At 43.7% G+C, this 20,373-nt stretch overlaps 1 protein-coding gene across 1 annotated transcript in view; it reads left to right on the forward strand.

Moving 5' to 3' along the window:
* The first annotated feature begins 651 nt into the window (after window positions 1-651).
* Window positions 652-20,373, forward strand: part of DHX8 (DEAH-box helicase 8) — a 30,435-nt gene continuing 10,713 nt past the window's right edge. The window contains exons 1-17 of the mRNA XM_082603429.1: window positions 652-981; window positions 5,136-5,221; window positions 5,723-5,795; window positions 6,206-6,291; window positions 7,517-7,626; window positions 8,014-8,355; window positions 8,737-8,881; window positions 8,975-9,178; window positions 9,871-9,958; window positions 11,769-11,866; window positions 12,848-12,995; window positions 14,034-14,215; window positions 15,388-15,582; window positions 15,889-16,074; window positions 16,200-16,410; window positions 16,962-17,143; window positions 19,601-19,741. Coding sequence (XP_082459555.1) covers window positions 834-981; window positions 5,136-5,221; window positions 5,723-5,795; window positions 6,206-6,291; window positions 7,517-7,626; window positions 8,014-8,355; window positions 8,737-8,881; window positions 8,975-9,178; window positions 9,871-9,958; window positions 11,769-11,866; window positions 12,848-12,995; window positions 14,034-14,215; window positions 15,388-15,582; window positions 15,889-16,074; window positions 16,200-16,410; window positions 16,962-17,143; window positions 19,601-19,741 — 2,625 coding nt within the window. The 5' untranslated portion in view covers window positions 652-833. The remainder of the gene's footprint in view (window positions 982-5,135; window positions 5,222-5,722; window positions 5,796-6,205; window positions 6,292-7,516; window positions 7,627-8,013; window positions 8,356-8,736; window positions 8,882-8,974; window positions 9,179-9,870; window positions 9,959-11,768; window positions 11,867-12,847; window positions 12,996-14,033; window positions 14,216-15,387; window positions 15,583-15,888; window positions 16,075-16,199; window positions 16,411-16,961; window positions 17,144-19,600; window positions 19,742-20,373) is intronic.

Consider the following 20,373-nt stretch of genomic DNA (forward strand, 5'->3'; position numbering starts at 1 on the left):
TCAGACTGAGGAGATCTACGCTTGACAGACTTTACGGTGACCATTGTCTCAGCTTTGGGATTATAGCAACTGCCATTTGTAGTGTGTTTACTAGAGTCAGGCTCCTTGTACAGTTATCTCATTTGATCATCACCTAAACCTAGTTAGAGCAACATTATCCCAGTTTACAGATGAGAAAACTAAGCCCCAAGAGATTAATTTGCCCAAGGTCACTCAGCTAGATAGTGGAAGTAAAATGAGTTAACGACAGAACTAGACTCCATCGCCTGCTGGTTTGTTACAGAATCGCTTGAGATAGTCATGACCCAAGCGGAAGCAAAGCCCAGGAATATAGGGATCTGCTGTAAAGCGAATCTTGCCTTTTCCATACTTGAATTCGGGTACCTTTTTCAAGGCTTCTAAAGCGCGGTTCGGCGGGGTGGAGGGGAGTTCGATGGGGGGAGGTCGCGACCCCCTTTCCACAGATCCCCTTGCGCAGGCCCCGGTCGCCCTCTGCCGACCTAGGGCGGAAGCGCGTGGAGCATGAACGTTTCCGAGCCTGAGAGCGGGCCAAGAAGCTCGTTGGCCTGTAGAGGGCGCCTCCCTGTGTGCAGAGTAACCCACTCAGCCGTCCCTTCCTTAAGCACTTCCTGTCTGATCTCTATGATCCATCCGGTAACGCCAAGAGAAGCTCCAGGAGATATCACTTTACCGTAAACAAAAGAGAAGTGCGCCGACCCGGAAGAGGAAGCTGGAGCGGGGTGGGAGTAACTCGGAAGGCCGGCAGTGAGGGGGCCCGGCGGGTACAGTAGCTCCGAAGGCTGGCAGTGAGGGGCCCGGGGCAAATCGTAGCCATGGCGGTGGCCGTGGCCACGGCGGGAGCCGTACCCGGAACAGAGCTGGGCCCCGCGGAAGAACTAGCCAAACTCGAGTATCTGTCTTTAGTGTCGAAGGTTTGCACTGAGCTGGACAATCACTTGGGGATCAACGACAAGGATCTGGGTGAGTCCGCGGAGGTCTCTGCGGCATCTGGGTTTGGGCTTGAGGGAAGCGGAAGGAGAAAGGGGATTGATGGACCGAGTGTGTGGGTCCGCGTGAGTCTATCTCTTTGTCAGAGACTTGGCCCAGGCAACCTGCGGCAGTGGCCTCCTCTTGAGAGCCCTCCGGGCCGAGCTGTTAGAAACCATTTCCCAGAGCTGTCAGTGAAACCTGGAGCGGCCATCGCTTTGTTGTTGTTTTTTTTTCAGACACAGACAAACAGCATTAACAACAACAACGTAGAGCCACATGATGATGATGACGATGAGATGTTCATGGCAGACACTTACTGGGTTCTCACTACATGCCAGATATTATGCTCAGTGCTTTACTTACATTATCTTAGTTGGTTTTCATACCATTCTGTGAGACAGTATCATCTGTTTATAGATTAAGAAAACAAGGCTCCGAATAATTAAGTAACGCCCCTCAAGATCACATGTCAAATGTGAGTGAGCCTGCTCTGGAATCCAGGTCTTTTGTAGTCTGTGGCTTTAACTGTGCTCTTAACCATTCATGCTTATACTGTCTCTCAAGCACCAATGTCTAGTGTCTGTCAAACATTAGACGTCTTGGGACAAACTGTGTACAGGGAGAACCCAAACTGAGAAAATGGAAAAGACTGGGGTCCTACAGCTAAGGCCACAGGCAGGCGGAGTCCTTATGAAGGCAGAGGGATGGATGGGGTCGAGAGCATGAGTGGAGGGATTTTTTGACAGGTACAGGGATGCTTCATCCATTTTAACAGGAAGGAGGACAGAATATGGTTGTAGATGCAGGTGGATTTAGGGATTGGCGGTGGGGAGATGAGGCAGAGAGTTCCAATGTGACTGTTCTGTTTTCTAAATGAAGATGAAGTCATCTGTTGGAGGGATGGAAGGGAAGGGACCCATGCGTGACAAAGAAGGGTGAGGGAAGTTAGATGTGTGATCTTGGGTAAGATGTAATTTCTGTGAAGCTGTGTTTCTCATCTGTGAAATAGGTATGATACTGTGTTCTTCACAGGGTTAGTATATAGCACCTGTATATTTTAGTTCACTTTTCTCTTGCCTCCCATCGAGATGTACCTATCCTGTGTCATTTTTCCTCAGTCTTCTCTTTTAGATAATAATGAGGTGATATTCTCGTCAGTTGGCTATCTCTCTGGGTAATATGTTCCTTCATTCAGCAAACCTTTGTTGAGCTAGGGGCTTAGGAATACAGTAGAGAACAAGGTAGAGTCCCTCGATCAGTGCGCTTACATTTTTTCTCTCTCTCTCTCTTTTGAACTACAGTGCACTAATGCCTTAGCCTCTTTTAGAGGAAACAAAAACTTATTGAGACCAAAACTGCCTCGCCCCCACCTTCGAGGGCCACTTGCAAGTCCAAGTTGTCAGGTGCAATAGATCTGAGGTTCCACCGACCCCCTCCTTGGGTTTGATTCATTTTCTAGAATGGCTCACAGAACTCAGAGAAGCATTTTACTAACTGGTTTATTATATTTATTTATTTATTTATGGCTGCGTTGGGTCTTTTGTTGCTGCGCGTGGGCTTTCTCTAGTTGTGGCGAGCAGGGGCTACTCTTGGTTGCAGTGCGCGGGCTTCTCACTGCGGTGGCTTCTCTTGTTGTAGAGCATGGGCTCTAGGCGCGCGGGCTTCAGTAGTTGTGGCACAAGGGCTCAGTAATGTGGCTCGCAGGCTTCAGAGCGCAGGCTCAGTAGTTGTGGCGCACGGGTTTAGTTGCTCCACAGCATGTGGGATCTTCCCGGGCCAGGGATCGAACCCGTGTCCCCTGCATTGGCAGGCAGATTCTTATCCACTGCGCCACCAGGGAAGTCCCTAACTGGTTTGTTATAAAAAGATATAACTCAGGAAGAGCTAAATAGAAGGTATGTGGCAAGGAGAGAGGAGCTTCCATGCTCTCTGAGTGCCCCACTCTCCCGGAATCTCCATGTGTTCACCATCCTGGAGGCTGTCCAAACCCTGTCCTTTTGGGTGTTTATAGAGGCCTCACTGTATAGGCACAGTTGATTAAATCATTGGCCATTGATGACTGAACTCAATCTCCAGCCCCTCTCCCCTCCCCAGAGATCAGGTTGGGGCTGAAAGTTCCAGCCCTCTAGTCTCCTGATTGGTTTCCCTGGCAACTAGCCCTCATCCTAGTTACCTAGGGGCTTTCCTAAGGTTATCTCAGGAACATAAAAAAAAGATAACTTACTCTCTGCATTTAGGAAATTCCAAGGGTTTTAGGAGCTCCATGCCAGGGATGGAGACCAAATATGTATTGCTTCTTATAAATCACAGTATCACACTGTTAAACACAGAATTACAAAACCAGTAACATTAAAAATACTAATATTGGAAAAATGTGATAAACAATATTGTTTTGATGAAACTAAATTGCCAGAGTTCGTTTTAATAACAAAAAGGTATATATTTACTTCTTTTGTGTTTTATTTGTTGACTTAATTCTTTTGATTTTGACCTTGATGTATTATCATTTAAATCAGTCTCATTGTTTTTCCTGTTTTCAACAATGAGCTTGTTTTTAATTACTGATCCAGTGTTTGATACTTCAGTTAATTTAATGATGTCCTCATATAATTCTGAAAATTAAAAAAAAATCCTCATTAATGAAGGCTGCAGTATGAATATGCTGCTGACTGCTTTCGGATTGGCTCTTTTGAGCATTGTATGACTAGCACCATGTGACTTAGTTCTCCCTCCACATTTCTCTAAAGAATTTGGGCTCTGAAATCAGATTTCTGGATTCCAGTCCTGGCTCCACCAATTATTATTGGGTAAGTCACTGTCTCGAACCCTCAGCCTCTTCATCTGTAAAACAGGGACAATAATGGTACCTACCTATGTGGGTTGTTGTGAGAACCATGGGGATAACCCATGTGAAACACTTAGCATAGTGCCTGGCATGTAGTAGATGTTTGAAAAGTCTTAACCACTGATGTTGTTATTAACTTGTTATTTTAAAAAAGCTGATGGCATCTGGCTTTCACTTAATGTCATAAAAAAGGTAAAGGCAAATTTCAGCATGGAAATGGTATGGTGTTACTAGTTTATAAGTTAGCTATCCAGATCTTCCATGTCTATTATTATTTTTTAAGGATTAAAATCCAAATGAAGGGAATTTGCTGGCGGTCCAGTGGTTAGGACTCCATGCTTTCACTGTGGAGGATACGGGTTCAATCCCTGGTGGGGGAACTAAGATCCTGTAAGTGGAGTGGTGCGGCAAAAAAAAAAAAAAAAAAAATCCAAATGAAATCATTAAAATTTTCTTGTGGAACTTACAGTGTGAGGCTTATTATCTCAGCCTATCATAATGCACTTTTCTCCTGAAAGTCTCGTAATTAATAAATAGTTCTAGGGCTTCCGTGGTGGCACAGTGGTTGAGAGCCCGCCTGCCGATGCAGGGGACACGGGTTCGTGCCCCGGTCCGGGAAGATCCCACATGCCGCGGAGCGGCTGGGCCCGTGAGCCATGGCCGCTGAGCCTGTGCGTCCGGAGCCTGTGCTCCACAATGGGAGAGGCCACAGCAGTGAGAGGCCCGCGTACCGCAAAAAAAAAAAAAAAAAGGTTCTAATATTAGAAATTTCAAAACTAAGCCGGTTTGTAGAGAAAAATTTGGGGGAGAGGGGCAAGTGAGTCTTTCACCGACTCTGATGTTGTACCATCCAGCAGCTGCCTGGCCCTCATATATAGATCGGGTGTGTCCCTTCAGAAACTGTAGAAAGCATCCTATTTGTGCGTGTGTCCATGTGTGCGTGCATGTACACATGCACATGGGCTCATGCTCTTGGATGTGGTTGCCTCTAGAATCTATATGGTGGAGTACATACCTAGCAGTTTCATGAAGAGAGTACAGTGATCTGGGACAAGGAGGTCTTCCTCCCTTAAATACACTCAAGGGCCTGATGAGCCATTTCTTGTTTTTACTTATGAAAATTAACTAGACTATACGTGGCTAATCTTGGTAGTCTAAATTCTTTCTTTACCCTTACTGAATGGTGGTCGTCGGTTTTTGTGACTGTTGGATAACCCAACTGGTTTTATTTTTAACATACTTGAAACTGATTTCTTGCTCAAGTCTCCATTCTTCTTGTAATCCCTTTTCTCATTTGCAGCTGAATTTGTGATCAGTCTTGCTGAGAAAAATACCACCTTTGATACTTTTAAGTCTTCACTGGTCAAAAATGGTGCAGAATTCACGGTATGTGTATGTAGAGACCCCTGTTTTGTTTCAGTGTCACTGTTGGATTTAAATTTTGATAGTACATGCCAATCAAGTAAGCCATTAAGTGTGATGTTTTCATGCCACTAAGCAGTGGTAATGTAACTGAATTACCTGTGACACCTTTCTAGGAAAATGGGGCACGATTTCCATTATTAAGTCTTTATGGGTGTTTACATTCTTGTTCTCTGAATCAGGAAGTAAAAAGCAAGAGTCTAGGTTTTAGAGGTAGTTCTAAACCATGGGAAATAAAATGGTTGACGGGAACTGAATTACTTCCCCCCAAAGAGTCCTAAATATTAGCTTCCTCTGAGGCTGTGTTACTAGGTTCGTGCCATATTAGGTTGACACTCTATGCTTCATTTGTGCCAGTTAGCTAAATTCAGGTGCATAACCACCCTTTTCTAAAGGACACCCCTTTTCTTAGTGTTTTTAAGCACTGATCCAGGAGCTGACAATTTTTGTTGTTTCTTTTCAAAGGATTCTCTTATTAGTAACTTGCTGCGTCTCATACAAACCATGCGGCCTCCAGCGAAGCCTTCCACAAACAAAGGTGAGCAGAGCTCCTAGCCAAGCTTCATCTCCAGAATAATTTAGATTGTAAGCGTCCGGTAAATTGCTTTTATTTCCCTTGCAGCAGCTGCTGAGCAAGTAAATGTTCTAGCAAAATTTTCAAATGACTTAAGACAAAATTAAAATGATAAGACATAACCAATCAAATGAATACTGAATCATACTCCCCACTGCCACGCCGGGATAGTTTGTTAAGGGTTTTGTAATCAGTGTTTTTGTGTTTTTTTTGAAAATTGAATTACGTTTATAGTAATGTATGTGAGTAATATGTAGGAAAATGTTCTGTTTTTAGTTTGATGCGAATCTAACGTTGGAGTTCTTCTGTTAACCACTAAGAGTATTAAATATATCTTTTTTTTTTAACCCCTTCATGCGCTTTAATGAAACAAGATCCAGTTGTTAAACCCAAAACTGAAAAAGAAAAGCTGAAGGAACTCTTTCCAGTCCTTTGCCAGCCAGACAACCCTTCTGTTCGGGTACTGTTCCCATGAGAGGATGAGGATGAGGATGTCTACTGTAACTGCATGTTCCCCCCTCCTCACCCCTTTGCTTTGTCTCATTAGTTATTAATTTTAAGTTTGTCTACACTGTAACATATTTTTCAAAGTGAAAGTGGTCACTCCCTGAGCACATACTGTTGTATTGAATAGTGTTAAAGGGTTCAGAGAACCATATTTTAGGGAAATGAGATTGGGAATTATGGAAAGCAGTGATTAGGGATATGGAATAAGTATGCAACAACTTAAGGTTCTGGAACAGATGCCTGATGTGCGAAATTAGATTTTTTTTTCTCTATTACATATTAGAAGATCCTATTTATATATATATATATTTATTTATTTTTATTTTTATTTAATTAATTAATTAATTTTTTTTTGCGGTACACGGGCCTCTCACTGTTGTGGCCTCTCCCGTTGCGGAGCACAGGCCCCGGATGCGCAGGCCCAGCGGCCATGGTTCATGGGCCCAGCCGCTCCGCGGCATGTGGGATCCTCCCGGACCGGGGCACGAACCCGTGTCCCCCGCATCGGCAGGCGGACTCTCAACCACTGCGCCACCAGGGAAGCCCCGAAGATCGTATTTTTAAAGTGTTTTGATTTTTAGATTTCATTTTAGCAAGTATTTATTGAGTACCTACTGTGTGCCAGGCACTGTTAAACTACCAGGGTACAGCAGTGAACAAAATAGACTAAAGTGTCTGCCCTCTCGGAGCTTACATCCTAGTACTAGGGTGGGGACAGGAAATAAACACGTAAACTCCTCTAATGAGGAGGAGACAGGCAATACACAAGTAAGTATATGATAGAGCTGATAGCTAATAGAGCTATGGAAAAAGAAATAAAACAGGTGAAAGACAGGAGGGAGTGTAGAGGGAGAGTTCCTTTTTAAACAGTTTGACGTCTGTTTTCTGTGTATAATCCTCACTTTCATGCTTTCACGGAAGGGGTGATATCTAATTGCCTTCTATAGGCTTGTATTAAGGACAAGGGGGATGTGCCAAGTGTAGAAATGATTCCCAGGAGCCTTTGCTCATTCCTTCTTCCTTTATCTCAAACTGTGTTGGGAATCTCTGTCCTCTCTACTTCTTCACATAAGTGGTCAGAAATGTAGGGGGTGTTAGATTTGTAGATGTACCTGAAGTACAGAGTCTTGAGTGACTTGTCCCCTCTTCTCCTAACTTGGCTGCCTCTGCCCCTGTAGACCATGCTGGATGAGGATGATGTGAAAGTCGCTGTGGATGTCCTGAAAGAACTGGAGGCCTTGATGCCCAGCGCGGCAGGCCAGGAGAAGCACAGAGATGCTGAGCACCGGTTTGTCCCTAGCGTCCTGTCCTTTGGAAGTTTAGGATATGGTGATAGTTGAATTGTGGACCAGCCAAGCAAAATTTGGGGCAAGTTTACAGAATCTAGACTGGCCACGTACCATACTGTTGCATCTATTTTCATTGCTCCCTGTCGAGAATGTTTAGGCAGCAAATGCTGAGGTGTTCAGAAGATAGAAATCCAGGTTGAAAGAGGGTGAATATGTTTGTGGCCTCCTTTATTGGCCTGCAGGGATGTCATAGTTATTGAAACTCTGGTTCAGTTCAGCATTTAGTGGGTACCTGCCGTGTACATGGCACTGTGCTGGGTGCTTGGGAAGGCAAAGATGGAATTGGGCTGGTTTCTTTTTCAAACAGGTATTTGTTGATTTGTTAGGGACAAGACAAAGAAGAAGAAGCGGAGCCGAGAGCGAGACCGCGAGCGAGACCGAGACCGCAATAGAGACCACAAGCGGAGACACCGGTCCCGCTCTCGGTCACGTTCCCGGACCCGGGAGAGGACTAAGGGGAAGTCTAGATATCGGTCCAGGAGCAGAAGTCAGAGTCCCCCCAGAGACCGGAAAGACCGAGACAAGTATGGGGAGAGGAATCTGGACAGATGGCGGGATAAGCATGTGGACCGCCCTCCCCCAGAAGAGCCCGCCATCGGGGACGTTTACAACGGCAAAGTTACCAGCATCATGCAGTTTGGATGCTTTGTGCAGCTGGAGGGACTGAGGTAATGGCTGGTACTCTTCTTTCACACCACTGAAGGACAGAATTTCTTTTATCACTGGGGATTTTCACATTCTAAAAAATTACTGTATCAGGTTGTTAGAAGTTGACTTTTTATTTGAAATGTCATAGAGCCATTTATTCCTTCCTCTGCCTTCGGGAGATCTGCCCTTTTGCTGGTTGAGACAGATGAGAATTTGTTGCCCCCTGGCCCCCAACTTTTTCTCTGGGAGGGTGGTAATCCTATTTTATTGTTTGGCCGCCTTTTTGGAACTTTCCTCTTGAGTTTAAGACCATTTCCCTTTGTTCATTTCCAACGAGGGTGGAAATCGGTTGGGGAAAAAGTGTTTTAGGCATGTTCCAGACGTGTGTGACTCTCCCTCAGGAAGCGGTGGGAAGGCCTGGTGCACATCTCTGAGCTCCGCCGGGAAGGCCGTGTGGCCAATGTGGCTGATGTGGTGAGCAAAGGCCAGAGGGTCAAGGTCAAAGTGCTGTCCTTCACTGGGACCAAGACCAGCTTGAGCATGAAGGTAGGTGAGATATCCAGCCGGTTTCCACAACTGATGGCCAGGGAAACATAAGAGGACGGCAGGTAGGCTATATCCCTTGTTTTTGTGCCTTAGGATGTGGATCAAGAGACTGGAGAAGATCTAAACCCAAATCGACGACGGAATCTTGTTGGGGAGACCAACGAGGAGACCTCTATGAGGAATCCGGATAGACCCACCCACCTCTCCCTCGTCAGTGCCCCTGAAGTAGAGGACGACTCGCTGGAGCGCAAGCGCCTTACCCGCATTTCTGACCCGGAGAAGTGGGAGATCAAGCAGGTTGGGGCCATTTGCTCTTATGGCCACGTAGTCATTCAGCAGGTAGCATGGTGTTTAGGAGTGCGGGCCCTGGAGCATGATGGCTTGGGTGACTTTAGGCCACTTGCTAGCTTGTGATCCTGAGCCAGGTTACACTACCTCTTTGAGCCTCCATGCCCCCATCTGTAAAACAGGGCCAGTGGTGACACTGTGGGGATTAAATGAGTTAGTAGAAGTAAAGCTCTTAGGTTAGTGCCTGCCTGTGTTACGTATTATATAAATGTTCATTCTTGTTTTCATCATTAGTCAGTAAACATAAAAACGCTATTGGCCAGGCCACTGTGCAGATGCTAGGGCTATGAGGACCTATCATGGTTCCTACCCTTGAGAATCTCTTCTCCAGGGGAGGAGGTAGGTTGAAACAAATAACTGCGAAGGCTTACATATTACATAATAAGGGGTGTGCAGAATGCCATGGAGTCAAGGGAAGGAGCAGATAACACCCTGGGGGTGAGACCCTTGAGCTGTGCTTTTGGGCACCACGTTGTCGCGCCCCCCTAGGGATGGGATATACGGTGTTCAAGGCCCAGCAGTCCTGGATCCGCAAAGGAAAAAACCTTGGTTTCCTACATGAAATCTCTGTATTAACTCTCTTACAAAAGAAGAGTTTTGATCTAGCAGGTGACAAATGCTTCCTTTTATCCTTTGGCTAGATGATTGCTGCCAACGTCCTTTCCAAAGAAGAGTTTCCAGACTTTGATGAAGAGACTGGCATTCTCCCTAAAGTGGATGATGAAGAAGGTAACCAGCCACTTAGATGGAGCAGGATAATGGATCGGGAGGACGGTTGGCAAGTTGAGCCGTGGATAGGGTTTATTTGTAGTTTAACCCAGTGGTTAAACTCATTTGTTCCTTGGGTCTCACCACTCATCTCTCAAAGGAAAAGGTCACAATGGAAGCAAAAAACTTCATTTTTCTGATAAATGTGTATATATTGTTACACTTGTTGCTTATAATCAGTTTTTAGGATATAAAAAGTCATAATTGTATTTTGTGGAGTGAATTTGATCTCACATTTTTAGTAATTGTTCTGTAAACCCTGGATCTGCCTAGATTACCTCTGAGTTGCCCTGGAATAATTTTTGACTTAGCCCATAGGCAATTTTTTTAAATGGTGAAATAAATTCCTTAATAAATTGTATATAGTTTATATAACAATAACAAATGAACATCTGTGTATATAGTTATATAGTTTATATAACAATAACAAATGAACATCTGTGTACCTACCACCCAGTTAAGTAGAACTTTACCTCCCAACACCTTTGAAACCCATACATGCCACTCTCTGATTAGATCTTCCTCCTTCCTCCTTTGGGTAACCACCATTCTAAATTTTGCGTTATTTCCTATTTTCCTTTAGCGTTTTACTATCTACTATATATCTATCCCCAAACATTGTATTGTTCAGTTTGTCTGTTTTTGAACTTCTTCTTTTTTTTTTTTGAGTCACCATCATTCTTTCCATATTTATCTATGTTGATTTTTTTTAAAATTTATTTATTTATTTTTGGCTGTGTTGGGTCTTTGTTGCTGCTCACTGGCTTTCTCTAGTTGTGGCAAGTGGGGGCTACTCTTCGTTGCGGTGCACAGGCTTCTCATTGCGGTGGCTTCTCTTGTTGCGGAGCATGGGCTCTAGGCACGTGGGCTTCAGTAGTTGTGGCATGCGGGCTCAGTAGTTGTGACTCACGGGTTCTAGAGCGCAGGCTCAGTAGTTGTGGCGCACGGGCTTAGTTGCTCCGCAGCATGTGGGGGTCTTCCCGGACCAGGGACTGAACCTGTGTCCCCTGCATTGGCTGGCAGATTCTTAACCACTGTGCCACCAGGGAAGTCCCTCTATGTTGATTTTTATAGTTATTTTTCCCTCGTTTTCATTGCTGTAGAGTTTTTCTGTATATAAATTTATGATTATTAACTCATTTTACTTTTTGATGGGCATATAGGCTGTCTTCTTGGGTTTTTTGTTTACCTTTATGAATAGTTCTATTATGAAATTCCTGTATTTGTCTCTTAATTCACATATGCAAGACTGTCTCTTTTTCCTAAACATGTAGGAGGAGAATTTCTGGGTGGTAGGAAATGTGTGTATTCAACTTTACCAGGGAGTCCACATTGTTTTCTAAAGTTTTTGTACCCATTTACACTTCTACCATAAGTATAAGTGAGTTTCTGTTGTTCCACATACTTGTCAGCATTTGGTATTGTCCATTTGTCCAACTAAAATTTTTTTCCCTTATCTATTATGGGTTAGGAGTTATTCCATATGAAGTTGGATGGCAAATGCCTTAGTGCCATTTAGAGTGTCAGACAGCGTTTTCCCACAGGCTTAACTCCTTTTGAAGAAAGCTCTGATCAGTTCTTGGGCTGGGGCACAAATGCCCTAGAAATGGCTGGTGGAGGGGGAAACAGACACCTGCATTAGAGTTTTGACCTTGGGAGCTATCTTTGATAAAGATTGCTAATGCTTGTGGAAATGTATTGTTTTGGTGAAAACGATCAGTCATTTCTCTCTTTTTTTTTTTGGCTAATTCTTCTTTTGGGGGACTTTTAGATGAGGACCTTGAGATTGAACTGGTTGAGGAAGAGCCTCCATTCCTGAGAGGGCACACCAAGCAAAGCATGGACATGAGCCCTATCAAAATTGTTAAGGTGAGAAACACTGAGACCCTAACCTGGACGTGTCAAGTGAACTTCTTTTCCTAAAGCAGCAATTCAGTTTTTCAGAGCAGGTTACTTGATCTGAGTAAGCAGAATTCAGGCTACGGGAGGTAGTAGTGACTGTTGGTCGGGGTCCAGAATATTTTTGTTTTAAAGGAAGATTGACTTGGCTTTGTTGTTTTTGCCTTTTAAATTCTTATACTCTCATTTTAGTGTGTTTTGGGAGGAAGCAGAGATAAATATGAGTGCTGGATCTACCATCACTGCCTTTGCCCAGGCTTTAGGGCTTGAGTCATTACCTTGCAGATTCAAGGGCAATTTTGAAGGGTACACTTGAGCAATTGGGCCCCCCAGTAGAAAGCTATAGCACTGGGTGTTGTGGAGGGCAGTGTGAGGAGAAGAATTCACTGAATAATTATGATAAAATTTTAGGTTTGAAAAAGGGTATCTTAAAGATCTCCCAGCCCAGCTGATGCTTGTAATCCGCCCACGTATCCTTCTGCAGTGTTCCTCCCTCGTGGTCTTCTCATGTCTGCTTGACAATGTTGGTGACAGGGAATTCACCAGCCCTTGAGGAGACCCATTCCATCCCCAGATAGATCTGATCAATAGTTCTTCTTTAGGTAGACCTGAATATGTTTTATTGAGGCATCTCAGTGGTCTCAATTTTAGTTCTCAGGACCATGCAGAAGAATTCTTATCCGTTTCTTACATGTCCATTCTCTTCGGGTTCCCATCTTCAAGCCCCAAATCCCTAATTTCTTCAGTGATTTATCATTGTCCTTGTTCATTTTCTCTGAATATAGTACAGTTTATCCATTTCTTTCATGCAGTCTGGTATGTTAATATGAACTTTCTTCTGGGTGGGCCTCCTTTTAGATTTGAGTGGGTTAACATCTGTATTTTATTTACTGGATATTTAATGCATGCTGAGATCCCATTCTGATGTTGCCTTGTCCTCTGTTGCACTAGAACCCGGATGGTTCCCTCTCCCAAGCAGCAATGATGCAGAGTGCCCTCGCCAAAGAAAGACGGGAACTCAAGCAGGCCCAGCGGGAAGCAGAGATGGATTCTATTCCCATGGGACTCAACAAACATTGGGTTGATCCTCTGCCTGATGGTAGGACTCTGGGAGGGGACTGTGGACTTTTCAAAAAAAAGAAAATCTGAACTTTCACATACACAGGGAGAAGGCATTGCCAGTACATAACTAAAGATTTAGCCTTGGCTTTGGTGATTTAGTTTTTCCCTTCAGTTAGAGCATGTTTTTGGTTTGTTTTGTTTTTTAAATGTTTTCGTAACCGTGGTCAAATCATTAGACTGGCTGTTTTCTTCTGAATAACTTAAGAATTTTTATTCCAAAGATAATACAGCTTTGAAACTTCTCTTTTCATATAAATCTTTGTGTAGTAAATATTAACTGACTGCTGGATACAGTCATAACAAATACTTACTGTGTGTGTTAGGTACCTGGGTATACAACTGTGAAGAAAGCAGACATGATCCCTGCTCTATGAGGCTCACATTTTAGTGGGGAAAGTGGGTATTAACCAAATACTACCAAATTACTGACCAAGTCACGATGCGTGCTACATAGATAAGAAGTACAGGTAGTATAGTTGGCTCTGGTGGGTCACTTCCCTGGGAATGTGGAGACCCGAAGGATAAATAGGCTTAGTCTGTCCAAGGAGCTGGCATGGGGATTGGGGAATATGCTCCAGGCTGAGGAATAGCCTGTGCTGAGGCTGTGATGTGGGAAAGAAGACCTGTGTAGCTGGAACAGAGAGAGTGACGGGCAGAGAGGTGGGGGGTGAGTTGTGGCTGCCAGGAATTTGGAGATGGCATTAGGAGTTAGGGCTCAATCCTAAAGTTCACGGGGAAATGCTGCAAAGTTCTACGCAGGGAAGTGGCAAGATCAGAGATGCATTTCCAAAGGATTATTGAGGCTGCCCTACAAAATGGATTGGATGGAGCAAGAGTAGACACATGCAGTGAATTAGGAGGCTTTTATAACAGTTCAGAGGAGAGAGATGGTGGCTTCAAGACAGAGATAGCAGAGAGGAGGGATGCACTGGAGAAATGTGATTTGTTGAGTGTGGGGGGAGGGGGCAGTGAGGTAGCATGAGGATGATACCAAGTCGCCTGTTTTCCTTTGCAGCGGAAGGCAGGCAGATCGCTGCCAACATGAGGGGTATTGGGATGATGCCCAATGACATTCCCGAGTGGAAGAAGCATGCCTTTGGGGGCAACAAAGCTTCTTATGGAAAAAAGACCCAGATGTCAATCATTGAACAGAGAGAGAGCCTGCCCATCTACAAACTGAAGGAGCAGCTGGTCCAGGTGGGAAGCCCTTTATGATGTGTTGGTGGGGAAGTCAGGGTGTTTTCTAAAAAGAGGGTGACATGTTTTAATTGAAATTAGCACATTTGAAGTGGCTTTTCCGAAGGGGATAGGAAAAAAAAAAATTTCCAAGTACTTAAAATATATGTATATATTAGTCTACACATTTTTTTTCCTATGAGGAAATAAATCTGTTTGAACTAGCGATCCCTAGAGCAAGTGGACAGAGTATTGTGTTGCACAGACAAATAGCTCTGGACAATAAGAATAATGGGGATGCTTAACTTGACATTGAGGCAAATCTTTGCTTCGGATACTTATTTCCATTTTCTGGAGATCTGATTTAAGACCACTAAACCTTCCTGAGGCAACTGAGTTTACTAGTTTCCAGGGAATCCTTTCAGTAACATCTTATACAATGAAGTACAAATATATATAAAAACACAGATATTATATGTTTTATATGAGCTGTATGTGTTTCTAAATGACAGCATATTATATGTACTGTTCTGTATTTAGCTTTTTCCCCTTAGTGATATAGCTCAGCATTGTTCCCTTTTTTTTTTAGGTGCTTTGTTATGTGGATGTGCTCTGGCTTATTTAACTAGTCCTGTGTTAATAGACATATAGGTTGATGGATGTCCTTTGCTGTTATAAACAGTGTAGAAATCAGGTGACTTTAGGGGGTAAAGTGACTTTATAGAGTTGGGAATGGCAGTAGAAAGGAACACTGTATTTAACTTACTTATTTACTACTGAATTCTTTAACCATGTTTGTGTAATACTTAAAAAAATACATGTACATATATAAAGTATTAGGTCTATCTGGATAGTTATGCTTTTAGCATCATCTTTGTGTTTTTATGAACTTAAGGAAACCAATAAATTAAAAAAAATTTGAGTCAGTTAAAAAGAGAATTCTCATAAAGTTTAAAGTTTTTAATTTGTCATACATGTGATTAAAATAAGAAAGAACATTGCTCATAGAAAATCACTGTTAGCGTTTGTTTCTATGCATCATTAAAAATAAATTAAACTCTGATTGTCATCTTACGTATGTATACTACTCTTTCCCCTTCTTCTCCTTTAGTGTTAGAGCATAATCAGTTGTTTTGCTCCAGAGTAATGTGAGGCAGGTTTTAAAGACCGTGTTTATATTTGGTTGTTTTCAGGCTGTCCATGACAATCAGATCCTGATTGTCATCGGAGAGACAGGATCTGGGAAGACAACGCAGATCACCCAGTACCTGGCAGAGGCGGGCTACACTTCCAGGGGCAAGATTGGATGTACCCAGCCCAGAAGAGTTGCGGCCATGTCAGTGGCCAAAAGAGTGTCAGAGGAGTTTGGTTGTTGCTTAGGCCAAGAGGTAAGCGGTTGGCGAAGCTATTCTGAAAATGCCTGAAGAAAATGTAAAGGCCCAAATCTCTATCTATAAAATGGGAGTAATACTACCTTTTTTCAGGTTTCTCCTGAGAGAGAGGGTTCTCATGGTCATCAGTGATCTGTTCAGGATCAAATCCAAGGCAGATTTTACTTTGAGGAAATCATTGTACATCTTGGTCAAATTCTGTCTGTTAAGATGATGGGTAATAGCCTGGGCTAAAATCTTGCCTGGAGATTGCAAAAAGGAGAGGTTTGTGTCTTAAGGTTTTCAGCTTCTGTTCTGCTTTAGGTGGGCTACACCATTCGATTTGAGGACTGCACCAGCCCCGAAACAGTTATCAAGTACATGACGGACGGGATGTTGCTCCGAGAGTGCCTGATTGACCCTGACCTCACTCAGTATGCAATCATCATGTTGGACGAGGCACATGAGAGAACAATTCACACTGATGTGCTCTTCGGATTGTTGAAAAAGGTAACTAGGTGCTCTTTGGTGACCCTTATTCTACCTGTTGGGAACTGAATTCTGGGAATTGGATTTGAGTACCTGTGCCTCTTCGGGCAGTCCTTTTTAGTAAGCTACATTGCATTTCCCTTTAGACGGTTCAGAAACGGCAGGACATGAAGCTGATTGTCACCTCAGCCACCTTGGATGCGGTGAAGTTTTCTCAGTACTTCTATGAAGCTCCCATCTTCACCATCCCAGGTCGAACATACCCAGTAGAAATACTGTATACAAAGGAACCTGAAACCGATTATCTGGATGCCAGCTTGATCACTGTCATGCAGATCCATTTAACAGAACCACCAGGTAGGGGGAAAGAGCATTTTTTCCTCTTAGACCAAGTCCTAATGTGGGTATTTTTGCTCATCTTTTAAAAAATGCCGTTTAGGGACTTCCCTGGCAGTCCAGTGGTTAGGACTCCACGCTTCCACTGCCGGGGGCCCGGGTTCAATCCTTGGTCGGGGAACTCAGATCCTGGAAGCCTCGTGATACGGCCAAAACAAACAAACAAACAAACCAAAAAAACCATCTGTAGTTTAGACCTTTAAAAAAATGCCTTTTAAATATTGGTCTGTCTGTAAGTCTCAGGCTTGCAGGTTTGAAATGGTGGTGATGAAAATATAAATAATGGTGTGCAGGGTTTAAATGCATCTATTTAAAGATAGACACAAATTTTAAAAAATTTAAAAAAACAAAAACAACAAACAAATGAATAAACATGGATAGACGAAAACCTCTTGATTTGTTAGAGGTCAGAATATGAGTGTGTTTTCCATCGTTTGGAGTTCGGTGAATGTCACTGTGGCCTTTGTACAGGACACACACAGAGAAAGTCAATGCTTCTGTTCTCCTCTCAGGTGATATCCTGGTCTTCCTGACTGGTCAGGAAGAGATCGATACTGCTTGTGAGATCCTGTATGAAAGAATGAAATCCCTGGGACCCGATGTTCCAGAGTTGATTATCCTTCCAGTGTACTCTGCTCTTCCCAGTGAGATGCAGACCCGAATCTTCGACCCGGCTCCACCTGGCAGCAGAAAGGTAACACGGGCTCTTGTGCTCTGAAACCATGTGCTGTATGCAGCTGGCGCTAACAGGGATTGCTTAAGGTGTATGTGCATCTTGTTTATTATGTTTTAGAAAGTGGTCCAACCAGTTTGTTAAGGAATGAGAATCTTGTATGTGATCCTGCTCTTCTTCCTCTCTTTTCCTTCATCTGACAGATATTTTTTTGAGCATCTACCAGGCTTCGGGGTAGACACCAGGGCTGCAGTCTGAGGACAGGCTTCTATCTGCTGTGGGACATCCACCGGTGGACAGGCCTTTAACATACAGTGTGAACGTGCTGCTGGTGTGCTGGATGCCCAGTGGGGGAGCACCCAACCCACTTAGTGAGGATCTAAGCTAGTCCTGAAGAACACGTGGATGTTCATCTAGATGAGAAGGGAGGAGAACATGCATTCTGAGTAGACAGACAGGCTGTGATAGCCGAGGGGTGAGAGAGTGTGGCCATTTCAGGGAGCTGTGTAGTTCCAGCAGCTGGAATTGACTGTGAGTGTGTGTATTGAGGCAGTGGGAAAGGGGACAGATGGATTTTAAAATAATAGTTTTACTGAGATATAATCTACATACCATACAATTGTCCCTTTAAAGCATACAATTCAGTACACTTTAGTATAGTCACAGAATTTTTTTTAGTATATTCACAGAATTGTGCAGCCATTAATTACCATTATTAATCATTAATCACCATTTATCACTACTGTTAATTTTTAGAACAATTTCATCACCCCTCAAAGAAACCCTGCACCCTTTAGCAATCATCCCCCATTCACCCCTCTGCTCAGCCCCTGGGAACCACTAATCCACTTTCTGGATCTGGATTCACCTATTCTGGACATTTCATATAAATGGAATCATATAATTTGTGGTCCTTGTGGACTAGCTTCTTTTTTTTTTTTTTTTTTTTTTTTGGTACGTGGGCCTCTCACTGCCGTGGCCTCTCCCGTTGCGGAGCACAGGCTCCGGACGCGCAAGCTCAGCGGCCATGGCTCACGGGCCCAGCCGCTCTGCGGCATGTGGGATCTTCCCGGACCGGGGCACGAACCCGTGTCCCCTGAATCGGCAGGCGGACTGTCAGCCACTGCGCCACCAGGGAAGCCCCTAGCTTCTTTTACTTAGCATGTCTTCAAGGCTCATCCATGTTGTAGCATGTATAAACACTTCATTTCTTTTTATTGCTGAATAATATTCTGTTGTAGAACAGAGTGTACCACATTTTGTTTATTCATTCATCAGTTGATGGACATTTGGATTGTTTCCACATTTTAGCTATTATGAATAATGCTGGTGTGAACATTTGTTTACAAGTTTTTGTGTGGACATGTGTTTTCATTTCTCTTGAGTATATACCTAGGAATGGAAGAGAGATGGATTTTCTTTTTTAATTGAAATGTAGTTGATGTACAACATTATGTTAGTTTCAGGGGCACTACAAAGTGATTTGACATTTGCATATATTATGAAATGACCACCACAATGAATCTAGTAACCATCTGGAAGACAGAAGGATTTGAATAACATTAAAGAGTTAGAACGGTCAAGACATAGTGGATGCCTGGAGGTGTAAGGAAGGGCAGAGGGGAGAGGTCAGGAATGACTACCAGTTTCTGGCTTGGGCAGCTGGATGCAAGATGGTGCTGAGGAGGGAAAGGAGGAAGAGCAGGTTTGGTGGGAAGACGGTGATTCTTCCTCTGTTCTGTTCCTGGTGATGGCACTTCTCTCCGGGAGGGCGTCTGCAGCTCTCTGGCAGGTAGAAGCGTTTCAGGGCCGGTAAGATGCTGGCATGGGGTGAGATGTTCTGGTGCCTCCTAACAGTGATTTTTCTGAGCATTTGTGTTTTATTATCTGAACCTCTGGGTATAAGAACCGTGGCAGTGCCAAGCTGAGACCAATAACCTTCTAGATCACATATACTGCTGCATACACACAAACTGTGAAATTCCTCTGCTGCCTTATAGTTCATTTCATGATCAGAAAAAAAATCTCCCTCTTGTTCCACATACACAAACAGCCCATTCTGTAGTCCAGATGTCCCCGTGGGGGAAGAAAAATCTCATTTTGCGCTGGCACATGTGATGCCAGGAAATCTCTGCCTTCCCAGGGTGCTAGAAAATTAAAATTGTAGTAATCACCATTGGATCTAGAAAATGAGATATGTAGCCATTTGCACCAAATGAAATTGGCTTTGATTGGCCACTGCTTTTTCCTACTCCACTTCTCTCAGGTACCACTCCCTCCCCAACCTAACCCTTAAGACGAAGGCACCTCCCCTTCTGCCCATTTGAGGCCAAACTGAGATTAAGTGCTCTCCAATCATCTAGAGAGAGGGAGAGCCACACAATCCCTTTGGGAAGGTGTCTGAGTTCAGAAGTCTCCTTTCACACCTCTGGGCTGAGCCTGGGCGGCTCATTCCAGCTGTGTCCTTCTCGCCTGCAGGTCGTGATTGCCACCAACATTGCGGAGACCTCACTGACGATCGACGGCATTTACTATGTGGTGGACCCTGGATTCGTGAAGCAGAAGGTTTACAATTCTAAGACAGGGATCGACCAGCTCGTGGTAACTCCTATTTCTCAGGTATGGCAGCTTCTCCTGGCAGCTTTTCTGAAAATCCTGGTTAGGGCTTTTCTGAAATTTTTTATGGTTTTGTATTTTGAATTTTATTGTTTTAAGATGCTGGCTGCTTTCTTGAGATAAGGGAGATTTTGTGTTGTTTGTTTTTAATCTCTAGAATTGTGTGTCAACATTAAAAAGCCCCATAAAACTGGAACTTAGAAAAAAAAAGAAATTGAATCCTAGCACCCTAGATGATCTAATATAAGTGGTAAGAACATATTTTTTGAAGTATTGCACTTAGCCACAGATATCTGAGATAGTAATAATTCATGAGATGATAATGTGTTTCTTTGGTAATTATGGAATAATTTCCTACCTAAATTATATTTAAAAATGAATAGCCTGATCATCCCTTCTGAAGGCAGTTTGGCCACAATGTATCCAAAATGTAAAAGTTCATTTCTTTGTTTTTTTTTTTTTTTTTTTTTTTTTTTGCGGTACGCGGGCCTCTCACTGTTGTGGCCTCTCCCGCTGCGGAGAACAGGCTCCGGACGCGCAGGCTCAGCAGCCATGGCTCACCCGCCTAACCGCTCCGCGGCATGTGGGATCTTCCCGGACCGGGGCACGAACCCGTGTCCCCTGCATCAGCAGGC

The sequence above is a fragment of the Mesoplodon mirus genome (assembly GCF_964341445.2).
Source record: "Mesoplodon mirus genome assembly, chromosome: 18".
NCBI lineage: Eukaryota > Metazoa > Chordata > Mammalia > Artiodactyla > Ziphiidae > Mesoplodon > Mesoplodon mirus.